The 12,199-nt window shown below is 39.4% G+C and overlaps 1 protein-coding gene across 6 annotated transcripts; it reads left to right on the top strand.

Annotated features, from left to right (window-relative positions):
- Positions 1 to 804: 804 nt before the first annotated feature.
- On the top strand, positions 805 to 11,625 carry caprin2 (caprin family member 2). 6 transcript variants are annotated; one of them, XM_089127027.1, is made up of 21 exons: positions 805 to 860; positions 1,714 to 1,954; positions 2,095 to 2,157; positions 2,238 to 2,324; positions 2,411 to 2,649; positions 3,751 to 3,833; positions 4,141 to 4,278; positions 4,892 to 4,932; positions 5,018 to 5,269; positions 5,627 to 5,668; positions 5,744 to 5,863; positions 5,988 to 6,072; positions 6,422 to 6,474; positions 6,561 to 6,671; positions 6,775 to 6,861; positions 8,261 to 8,371; positions 8,448 to 8,622; positions 8,697 to 8,867; positions 9,073 to 9,164; positions 9,420 to 9,480; positions 10,406 to 11,625. In XM_089127027.1, exons 1-21 carry the CDS (start codon positions 805 to 807, stop codon positions 10,966 to 10,968), a joined length of 2,871 nt encoding a protein of 956 aa, XP_088983153.1. In that variant the 3' UTR covers positions 10,969 to 11,625. The 6 variants fall into 6 exon arrangements, with proteins under 6 accessions (XP_088983153.1, XP_039523535.2, XP_088983150.1 ...); XM_039667601.2 differs by lacking the exon at positions 805 to 860 and adding an exon at positions 864 to 1,028; XM_089127024.1 differs by lacking the exon at positions 805 to 860 and adding an exon at positions 864 to 1,028 and having other exon boundaries at positions 6,778 to 6,861.
- Positions 11,626 to 12,199: the final 574 nt, after the last annotated feature.

Consider the following 12,199-nt stretch of genomic DNA (forward strand, 5'->3'; position numbering starts at 1 on the left):
GATGGCTACACTTGTTGTGTGCATGTATGCATTTGGGAAGTGAACCCATGACCTTGGCCATGCTATTTATACAAAAACTGTATCTAGATCATACCATTAAATAAGCTAACGATGGCTATAGAGAATAATGTTTGCAACACAAAGGATGTGGGTTCAGTTCAGGTAATACATGAACTTCATGATGAAATACACTACTGTTTTGGGTCAGTAAGAAGGAATTCATATTTTTATTTAGCATGGATGCATTGAATTAATTAAAGTGTATAATAATAATAAATAAGACGTAAGAAATAGATAATATTTCTTAGCACAGAATCAACATATTAGAATGATTTCTGAAGAGTAATGATGCTAAAAAAAATCAGCTTTGACATCATAGATTTTAAAATATATTCAAACAGAAAACAATTTTAAGCTGCAACAATATTACTCTTTTTACTGTTTTTGTGATCGAATAAAATTGAAGGCCTTGCAAAGAGCATATAACCAACCCCAAACATTAAATTATTAACTTTTTTTTAACAACAAATGCCGCTTATGATGATATTTGAAATGGTGACACACCATAAATATCATTATTTGAACCCATTTTAGAGCATGAAGGAAAGTAAACAATCTCAGATAGATAGATAGATAGATAGATAGATAGATAGATAGATAGATAGATAGATAGATAGATAGATAGATAGATAGATAGATAGATAGATAGATAGATAGATAGATAGATAGATAGATAGATGGATAGATGAGAGAGTGCTGAGGTTGCGCGAGGGCACTGTCTGTCTGTGTTGGCTGAGTGACGTCATGATTGCTCCTCCAGCTGAGCTGATGGGTTTCCTCTTCTCTGAGGGCATAAAAATGTGAGGCTGCTGCTGTCTGTCCTCTCTGTTTACCTATCGCTTTATTTCGTCTTTCCTCCAGCTCACCGAAAGGCTGTCTCATTTTTGCTTTTGACTCTATCCCACCCAAGTCATCCCAACGATCTGAATCGCAGCAAACAAACTCCCTCACCGGCAGAGACGCATGAGGTCGGTGAGATATCTGTTGAGAGTGAGAGTTATGTTGTATGCATCTGTGCTTTACTTATATGGGTTCTCTGCGCGTGCAGTTTGGGTGGTGGCACCCCGTCGACGGTGTTTGTGGAGGATTATTCTGGAAAACATCCAACTCGTGTCGGATAAATGCTTTGAAAGTTGCGATTTACAATATTGCAGCTGCTCTTTTTCAAATGCAAGTTATTGTAGCTTGATTTGGTGGTATGCTGCATTGCTGCATACAACCTACGCTTATGGACGCTAGAATTGCATTTGACGTTCTATGAATATGACCGTAAATGATTACGGTTTACATAGTGATTTCCGGCCCCTGATTAGCCTTTTGTTGTTGCATTTGTTAGTCTATCATGTAAATGCCATGTCATGGTTGGTGAGCACTGGCGAATGTCCAGACACATAGAGTTTATCTTATGATGCAGTTATCATACAGTATGTTCAGGCTATGCTTTTCGTGCCTAACTTCTCAATATGTCTGGTGATATTTCCCTTTTCAGTATTGTTGTTGGGTTACTGAACACCTTGTATGATAAACAAGCATACATTATATATGGTACTATACACATGCTTTTAAAGGGGTAAAAAAAAAACATGTAAGAGTCTGTCTTTTTATTTCCACAATAAATAGTGTGACCTTTCCATTCATTCCCCGGTCTATCAGAGAGACTAAGATCATGGTTCAGCTGTCACCATCTCGGACCATAGAGACGTTGACTCCCTCAGAGTTGACCGTGGAGAAGGAGGATGGCCTGGACAGCCCTAAATCCGGGTCCCCTCGAGTGCTCACCGCCCTCCAGCTCGCCCTTAATCCGTCCGCAACCACCTACTATGGCTACGAGAAGTACATCGAGGACGGCCTCATCTGCCTCAAGCACAAGATCCGTAACATTGAGAAAAAGAAGGTGCCTTAATTGTTATTTGGGCAGAAATGGCATGAAAGAATGAGTTTAATATAGTGAAATTGGTTTTGTTTTACTTGTAGAGCATCAAAAGACCTTCTGACTTGTCAAAACAAAGTTTGTTTTCTGTTTTTTTTTTTCAGCTGAAACTGGAAAGCTACAATCAGAGGCTGAAAAAGGGGGAAAAACTAAATCAAGACCAACTGGTAATCTTGTCTTATTTTATGTGCTGCATTTTGGGAACTTGGGCTTGTTTCAAGATCCCTGATGTGTGGTAATGTTGTAGGAGGCTGTGGGGAAGTACGATGAGGTTGTCCACAATCTTACATTTGCCAAAGAGCTCCAGAAGACCATTAGTGCCCTCACACAAGATGTAAGACTTATGCATTTGTAAAGTACTGTGCAGAATGGAATTGGTGCTGAATGGTTCACTGGATCTTCTCATGCTCTCCGCCGTAGTTGTTGAAGGCTCAGCGGAAGATTGTTCGCCAAGAGAAGATCATGAGGATCGAACAAGACCGGAAGCGTCTGAGCTTGATTCTCCAGGTGCAGTACGTCCTCAACAGCCTGCAGAGAGAGGACGTCCGGAGGAACTTCTGCAACTCCAGACAACATTCCCGTTACCTGACCACAAAGGACACCGAGAGTTTGCTGGATCTGGCATCGTTATTGGGATGCAAACGAGACCATAAGATGAGGTTTGTGCTACACCTGATAATGCCTTCACCTCTACACTCTCAGAAAAAAGGTACAAAAGCTGTCACTGGAGCTGTACCTTTTGAAAAGGTAAACTTTTGTCCGTTTCATGAGCTAATAAGTACATTTTAGGTGTTAATATGTACCCTTTGGGTGCTAATATGTACATTTTAAGTGTTAATATGTACATTTAAGTGTTAATATGTACATTTTAGGTGGTAATATGTCCATTTCGGGAGCTAATGTGTAAATTTCGTGAGCTAAAATGTCCATTTTAGGTGGTAATATGTACATTTGAGGTACAAATATGTACATTTTAAGTGTTAATATGTATATTTTAGGTGCTAATATGTACATTTCATGAGCTAATATGTCCATTTTAGGTGCTAATATGTACCACTAAGGTACCAATATGCAGCCTTTGGGTACAAAAGTGTACCTTTTGAAAAGGTACAGCCCCAGTGACTGCTTTTGTACCTTTTTTTCTGAGTGTATAGTCAAAGTTTTTTTTTTTTTTACGTGTTTGATTTTAATACACCCGTGTCATTTTTACATGACCCTCTGAAATTCTTGATTCTGATTTGTCAAACATGACATTCTGTGATCAAGCATAGTACTAAACTCCCATATTGTTTGTCTGTTACCAATAAAGTCGTTTTCAATAATGTAAGATCTATTGTCAAAATGTCAGTTGCGTAGCTGTCAATGGAGGGACAGAAAGATGTCAGATTTCATCAAAAAGATCTTCAATTGTGTTTTGAAAATGGACAAAAGTCTTACGGGTTTGGAACGTCATGAGGGCAAGGAATGACTATTTAAATTTTTGGGAGAACCATCTCTTCAATATGGAGCGCTCATGTACCAAGAGGAGTAGAGCAGCCTGGAGATGCGACTTTTGTGTTCGGTGTGTAATGGTGGGATGATTTACAGTAAAAATGATACAAGAGCCCTCATTTATTGTGCAATAATGACTGGTTTGACTATGTTGTCCTCAACATGACTATCTGTGGGTGCTGGTTATTTTGAATGCTATCACAGTACTGTATTTGGTGTCTATTCAGCCTTTTGATATGCTGTGGTCTTCCTGTTGTTTCCTGCTCTAGTTTAGAGGATCAGATGGAACAGGCTGCTATTGTTTACGCCGAGCTGCTGGAAGGGAAAGAAAGACCAGTTGCTGGCTCAACATGTGAGTTTCTAGCGCATTCTCTGATTGTCAAATTAATTTGATTGCTTTCCATGCCTGAAATCTAATAAGCCAGTATTTTTTCCCTTCTGTAATTATATAAGGTTGCATTATTGCAGGTTAAGTGTCAATTGTTTACGCTAGTGATTAATTTTTATAAGTCACTGGTATATTATTACCGTTAATAACCCAGGTTGTGCAAGTCAGCAAAAATAACTTTTTATTTATAATTGTGTTGATGAAGGTGGGTTTGAGCCTTACTAATAGGGCTGTGAAGGCTCAAAGTAAAATGTTTTGAATGTTTCCACAGATAAGCACATGAAGGAGAAGCTACTTCAGCTAGTGGACTGTGGCTTTTTTGACCACCTACCACTTCCTAAAGTTGAAATTCAAGAGAAGACTGAGGCTGTGAAGGCTGACCCTCCATCTAGGCCTTGTAACCTCTCCAGTGAGATTTATTCAAATTTAAAGCTGCAGTCTGATCCAAAATACATATGCATAACCAGCCAGTTTTCAAAACCATCTGCTTGCCTTAGCTCGATTCAGAAAGGCTACAGAAAAAGAGACCCATGCGAAAACAAGGATACATGTCGGAAGGACGCTACATGTCACGCGTTACTGACGTTGTTAACTTTAACAATTTGAGACAATTCGGTTTTGCGTGATGCAAGCGACTTTTAGTTTAATAAGCGTGATTTACTGCGATGTCAGAACCAGAACAAAGGTGGATGTTCCTTACTTGTTCAGATGACATTTTCAGGTGAAAATTATGTTGGTCATACTTCCAAAAAGAATAATCTGTGATTCTGAATGCCAGTATCCACACCGGCGCGGTGACTGACAGCTGCACATTCTCAAACATTGTGTTTATCCGCGCTGTGACGTGACGTCTCGTGTAAAGTTGATAATTCTGCCAATAAATGCAATTGCAGACTTCGAACAGAGATGGCGACAGAGTAAAACGTGCAGAATGCAGCTTTAACATCTTTTTAAAAAAATATATATATATTTTCAGCAGCCATTATTTTGCTCTAATACATGCCATTTATATTTCTGTGTAGCACTAGTGAAGCTGAGCTCAAAAGAAGTCCCTCCCAAAGAGGTAAAAACAAGCAACACTGATCCTTCATCGCTATAAACTGTGTTTGAGTAACACACGCAGGTCAGTAACTTCTGAATGATGGCAGTTTCTTAACAGACGATACCTACCTGAAACGAACGTCGCCGAGCATAGACCGGATGAGAAGGCTTCGCCCCGTAACTGGAAGGACGACTTTTTGGCTATGAAGGAAAGGGAGCCACCGGACTCATGGGAAATGGAGTTTTCTGATCCTCCTGTATCCTCTCAGTCCCCCATACAGAAGCCATGGAAAGGGGCAGCAGGATTGATCCCTAAGACTACAGACATCCGTAAGAGACCCACGGTTGACCCCAAGGAGGTGAAAACCTTTCTTTTTTATTTACTTTTCATTGTTATATTTGTGGGACCCCCAATTATGACGATCCCCCTTGCTTAAATACAAAGGCAGCTATATTATTTTCATGAATACGGACCAATTTATACTGATTGAAGTGAAATGAACAAATTATTAAAAAAAAAATATATATATATATATATATATATATATAAAATTATTTATTTAAATTTTTTTTTTTAAATGTGAGGAATATTTTGCAGGCTGTAGTTTTAGAACCTATTAAAAATGTTGCTACTTATACGACTGATCTCGCATGTTTGGCAGTTATTTGGGCAACTGTTTAATATGCAACAAGGTAATTTTCTATCTCTCCTCTAGAAACGTCAAAAGAAGACCAAGGTTGAGCAGGACTCCAAATCGGTGTGTTATTTAGATCCATCAAACTCATTTATTCCAAAGCAATTTATTCATTGTTTTTATGCTTTATACTCTCAGACTCCCGTCGCAGTGGAAGTCTTTAGCTCGCCATCTCCGCTACCACAAGACCCTGTTCAGCGTAAACAGCAGCTGGAGACTCTAATGGACCAGATCTCTGGCTCATTCAGCTTCATGCAGGCATGAATAAAGGGATTTTTTAATTAAAACGCAACAATACTTCATTCAATTTTCCCATTTTGGTTGAAACGAAGATGTTTTAGAAAGCAAGTGTTCTGAGACTTTTCCTCTACTCTTTTTGCAGGAGTCTCATCTGGATGGAGAAACTTCACCTGTGAACGGCCGTGCAAGGAGATGCCGTCCATCTCCAGGCTGCTCTACTCCTCTTGGTACATGAGGAGACAGTTCTCCCAAAATGTAAATTCTGTCATTACTCACCCTCATGTCGTTCCAAACCAAGACTTTAGTTCATTTTCATAACACAAATGAAGATCTTTTGTTCCTCCAGTTACAGCTACGCGACTGACATTTTGTCACTTCTAAATGTTCTTAAGAAAATCCATATGAATAGTGATTTAGTCCAAAATTTTTAGTCCAAGAGATTTGGTCGCTTTATTTGATGAACGGATTTAATTTAGGCATGAGGGAGAGTAATAATGGTGAACTATCTCCAAGTTACACATCAAGATTATGATTGCATTAAACTGATATTGATAGTCTGCTGCTTTTAACATGCAGCACAAAGGGAACTGCCAAAAAGCCCATCAGATAGTCTTCCTCCATCCCAGCTGGTAAGCATGTTTGACTTGATATGAGAGCTTATTTTGTGTATAACAATAAAAACATGAGGTCAGCATTCTGTCTGTTGTGATCGTAGAGCACTCCTTTACAGATCCTGCTGTCTGGCGAGGGTAAAGGCTGTCTGTCAAATGGAGACCGTTCTATAACCAGCTCTGACCTGGATCTACACCATGAAGATAAGCCACATGTAAAGATAATTTTTTGTGTGATGGTATAGGTATTGAATGTATGATGCTAAAAGGTAGGCTGGTAATCTTAAATATGCTATAATGGTATCTGTTGTTTGTTAGAAGCAAAGTGAGGGCTTCACCTCTCCTCCGCTGTACCGCAGGGGATCCTCCATCTCAGTCCCTCTTGAAAATCAAGGCACTGTACAGGTATGAACTTCATGGACAAAGAATCTCATTCACGCTCCTAAACCTTACAGAGATTGAACTGGGGATTTATTTTGTATTTGAGATTTTAAAGGGATACTCCACCTTTTTTTGGAAACAGGCTCTTTTTACCAGTTAAACAGTTGGGTTTTACCGTTTTCGGATGCATTCAGCCGATTTTCTGATATTTAAAAAAATATCAGTAACCTGACAGTTTCTGGTCTCATTGACTTAAGTCAATGAGACCAGAAACTGTCAGGTTACTGATATTCTAAAACCTCTAAATAACATTTAAACCGTGAAGGGATACTTTATGGGGTAAAACCCAACTGTTTAACTGGTAAAATGAGCCTATTTCCAAAAAAAAGTGGAGTATTCCTTTAAGGTTTAAATGTTATTTAGAGGTTTTAGTTGTGTACATTTCATTTGGATATTTAATATTCTCATTTTCCACTTTTTATGATTAGATTACTTTTGCCTTTATCTAACGCTCACTTAAAGTTAATCTTTAAAATACCAATAGTCTAATCTTTACCTAACATCAAAAGGAATGGCAGTTTTTATACTGTACACTAAGTTGTCGTGCCTAAATTTCTCATTTAGCCAAATAGATCTCTTTAAATTCTAAAGTTTTAGACAGAGTTTTAAGTTTAAATTTGCAGCCTTGCAAGAAAGGGATGTTTAAAAGTTTCTAACCTTGAGCTCTGGAGATTTTAGAAGATTTTGTGGCTTCAAGTGGAAGTTTAAATGACTAGAGATTAGAGCCAGACCGATATATCGGCCGGCCGATATTACGCATTTTCCAAAATATCGGTATCGGCAGTTATAATGGCCGATAAATGAATATTTAAAAAATAAAATAAAATCATCAATCATCTCTCCTTGGCCTGTTATATTGAAAATGTATGTTTTACAATTTGCAGTATGATGTTCTCTATTGCTATAGACTAGCTAACCACAAAGCTAGCCAATGCCACTATCATCAGTGGAAGACCGCTAACGTTAACTTTAATGAGCTTGGAAACCACAATGAACTTTTTCTGCCTAAATAAAGTAATTATTACTGTATTTATAACTAGCATATCTCTAGTTACAGTCCCTGCATTGTAAAATGTAAGTTATACTAGCGAGGAGTGAACATTTAGACATAGAGAAAAAGTATCAAACGTATCTTGTGCAGAAAAGTTAACTTTTCTTTTACACGTGTGTGAAATCCAACAATATTTAATAATAAAAAATATCGGCCGCTATATCGGATTTTAAAACCCCAAAATATTTGTATCGGTATCGGCCTTCAAAATCCTTTATCGGTCGGGCTCTACTAGAGATGTCACGTGGGGCCATGGAAGTGACTATCCAGTGCTTTTAAAACCTTGACTTTTTTATTTTTTGTGTGTGTCAGGCAGGAAAGCAGATGTTATGCAATGGCGTATCAACCTCTGTGGTTGCGCAGACATTTACAACCCCACCTAGTCACCGCTCCATCAGTGCAGAAAACTTCAACATCCACTCTGTGAGCATAATGTTCGTTTCCACATGCTTTCATTTATGTAATGCATAACATCTTATCTGAAACCACTCCTCATCAGGTGTTTAATGTGGCATCTTTGCCAATCAGTGAGAGCTCGGGGATGAAGTCGGATGAGAGTGGATTCTCTGAGTCTATGAATCTGAGTTACACGTCAGCCAAAACCCAGTGTTATTCCACCGCAAGCACCCAGACGCCACCTGAACTCAACCTACCTGAAGATGACCTACAGATTGGTAAAACATGACCTACAGATGAGTGAGACTCGCACTCTCTGAGTGTTAGCTTCTAATATGTGTGGTTTTTGCAGAAGGCCAGTACCAGCTGGAGTGTCCGGTCAGTGCAGGTGGTCACATGTTCTCCACACCTCAGCCACAGTCTCGTCTGAGTCAGTCCTGCTACCCCCGTGGTACAGCGAGAGGTATGACGCGTGCAGGCAGGGGTTTGGGTCACTCATACAGATCACCTGGTGGCTACAGAGGTACCTTCCTCTTCCTCGGTCTCCTTCACTCTCTGTTACGCTATCTTTTTTTAAAAAATCGTATTGTGTACAGATCACGTTATGGTGTTTTCTGTTTCTGCATGAGTTCTCTTGTTCTTGCATTATTTCTTTACTTTGCAATTTGGAGCAGACCTGGATTAATAGTATAAAACCTGCATTTCCTTTCCGTCTGACTGATTTCCAGGTGGTTATGAGGCCTACAGAGTGAATATGCGTTCTCCAGGTTTCATATCCCAGACACACAGAGACCCTGGATCTGCCATTTATATGTCTAGAGTAAGTTTGTGCTGTAGGCATTATTATATAATACATTTTATTATTTTAGTTTACTATTTTTTTTATTTTTGTGTTTAAGCCATTATAGGGCTTAAAAACAAAAATATTTTGTGTTTAATCTTATTTTTGTGTTTAAGCCATTATAGGTCAGGGTTACTTATGCCGTTTGCTATATAAATGGCTAAATTAAGTTTGTTTTCATTGTGTTGTAGGCAATGTATTATATTGGGTCACTTGTGATTGTTTTACCAATAGGAAAACGGGTATCAGCAGAGCTTCAAACGAGGTGGAGGCACAGCAACTCAAAGGAGCAATGGTATGAGCAATCTCCCATGCTGCTATTTTCTAATACTGAGGAACGGTGTTGACGGAGTGATCAGAGTTATGTAATCCAATTACTTTCAAGTAACTAGTAAAGCATTAATTTTAAATTTATAACCAAATCTGAGTTACTTTTTCAAATAAGAACTTTAAAAAAAAAAATTTAAATAATTAAAACGCAAGCCCAGCCCAGGTGAGATTGAGAAAGTAACGTAATGCAGTGTTGTAGTCGAGACCACCTCACTCGAGTCTGAGTCGACACCGAGACCAGAGAGAGTCGAGTCCGAGTCAAAACCGAGTCCATAGAGAGTCGAGTCTGAGACCAGAGACGGTCGAGTCCGAGTCGAGACCAGTGAGGGTTGATTACCTAATTTACTTTTATTTACTTGGAGAAATCCCTTTTTTTATTTTACTGAATTTACTTAGAGTTTAAAAAATATGATCAGTTTAGGGTAAAAAGGCCACATAGTAGGTGGTGTTAAAAGTAATTTTATTAAAATTTGTCATGCGCAGTTGCGCACTAGAAATGCACCAATCACTGGGCGTGTCAATCAATTTAAAGAAATACTTTATTAACAAACATTAATAATCATGAAAAATATTTTGAAATGAACTCGAGTGGGCTCGGGAATAAGTCCGAGTCCTAAAAAAAAAAATGTTCGAGTACGAGTCAATTCCGAGTCCAAATGGACACGAGTCCATGACAAGACCAAGACCATTAAAATATGGTCTCGAGACCGAGTCAGAGACGAGTCCGAGTCTCGAGTACTACAACACTGACGTAATGCATTAATTTCTATGTAATTAGTTACTTTTTTTAGGATGTAAAGCACTTTTAAAAGTTCCTTTCCCAAACACTGGTGAGGAATGGCTCATAATACGTCAAAGTGATAGTCCGTCTGTCTCTTCCCCTCTTTAAGCTGGTTGGAGTGACTCTTCTCAGGTGAGCAGCCCAGACCGGGAGGGTGCGTATCCGCTCGACTCGGGAATCAGTGACACTCTCTCCATCCCGCCAATGGAAGTGCCCATCACGCCCCAGGGCCCACACACTATGATGCCCATACACATGTACCCGCTCAACCAACTGCGTGTGGCTTTCTCCGCCGCCCGCGCGGCCAACTTCGCCCCTGGCACTCTGGATCAGCCGATCTCCTTCGAACTGCTGCACACCAACATCGGCGAAATGTTCGACACGACCAGCGGCCGTTTCACCTGTCCTGCTGCCGGCACTTACGTCTTCCTCTTCCACATCTTGAAGCTTGCCATCAGCGTGCCCTTGTACATCAACCTCATGCGCAACGAAGAGGTGATGGTGTCCGCGTATGCCAATGACGGCGCTCCGGACCACGAGACCGCAAGCAATCACGCTGTCCTCCAGCTGTTCCAGGGTGACCAGGTGTGGCTGCGGCTTCACCGCGGCGCCATCTATGGCAGCAGCTGGAAGTACAGCACCTTCTCTGGTTTCTTGCTGTACCCGGACTGAGCGTCTCTCTAAATGGCCACAAAAAGGGAGGATGGGGCGTTTTGGATGTTCTTTGAAAGCTACTCTGCACTTTATTGCACTTTTGGTTGCGCATGGTGCAACTGCATGTTTGAAAGATGTACAAAAGTCAGTGATAAAGCTAATGTAGGATGTTTTGCTGGTGAACGTTTACATGGGTTTACCTGGGTTGTTCTTTTTATTTGATTATTATTTGATAGACTTTTATTTTTCAGTGTTTTTGAAAGTCTTTACTGTGTACTTGGGTGCACAAACCCGGAACCCAACGTGAAATCCTAACTTTCAGAAACGTCTTCAGGTGTTTGTTAGATGGCCCTGTGTTCACTCCTGTTCATTTTAGATGACGTTTCCCAGCCATACAAAAGTCTGCAACATGGTGCCTTTGTTTTTTGGGTCGTTGAACAAACGCATCGCTTTGCAAGAATGGAGTATTTTTTTTTTTTTCTGGTAATACTTGACATGTTGAGCACTTTAAATTGACTTGGTGGCCTTGGTGGGGTTTTGGGTGTATGTGTGCTGCTAATCTGCGTGTTTGTCTGTGGAATAATGTGAGTGAATCAGTTGAACACTGACTCCGCCTAGAAGGCGTTTAGGCCAAAATTGCTCCCTCTTGTGCCTGAAATAAAAATGTGCAGTTCACTTCTGTGATGGCTTCATTTGTGTATCAAGTAAAGTTGTGGTCAATGCGGTTTAAGGTTGCAGTTGTTCTTGCTGTGCAAGTTAGTACCAATTCTGATAGGATGTTTACCTCGGTTTAAACCAGAAATTAGCTTTCTGGTCATTTTTATCTCCTGAAGTTACTTATTGCACTCAGTTTGCTATAAGTCACAAGATTAAACAGGTTTTCTGTTAGTGACTGTTGGAGGAAAGTAAGCTTACAACATGCATCTAGTATCAGAATGCTGACAAGATGATGTATGTCGACACGTTCTTGATTTTTTTTTTTTTTTTCATATCTATGGTTATCAATCTTATGGTTTTTGTAATTCATTAGCTCATCTCCGTATAAATTAATCTTTACATGTAGTTGCCTTTATTGGTGTTTTTGGTCAACTAGAACTCAACGTATACACATACACTAGCTCCAGGTCAAGTCCATAGTTTTTTTTATTTTTATTTTTTTTTATTTTTATTTTTTTTAAACAAGGTTTCATTAACATTAGTAAATGATTTAGTTAAAATGAACTGTCAATGAACCATATTAATCAATCTC

This window comes from Pimephales promelas, chromosome 24 (genome assembly GCF_988280905.1).
Source record: "Pimephales promelas chromosome 24, fPimPro1.hap1.1, whole genome shotgun sequence".
Taxonomy (NCBI): Eukaryota; Metazoa; Chordata; class Actinopteri; order Cypriniformes; family Leuciscidae; genus Pimephales; species Pimephales promelas.

Excerpts from the sequence above, each read along its gene's own strand:
- caprin2 (XM_089127027.1), top strand. The coding sequence starts at position 805 with ATGATTGCTCCTCCAGCTGAGCTGATGGGTTTCCTCTTCTCTGAGGGC. Across the intron at positions 4,279-4,891 it reads TAGGCCTTGTAACCTCTCCA|CACTAGTGAAGCTGAGCTCA; the intron begins GTGAGATTTATT and ends ATTTCTGTGTAG. Across the intron at positions 5,270-5,626 it reads CCACGGTTGACCCCAAGGAG|AAACGTCAAAAGAAGACCAA; the intron begins GTGAAAACCTTT and ends TCTCTCCTCTAG.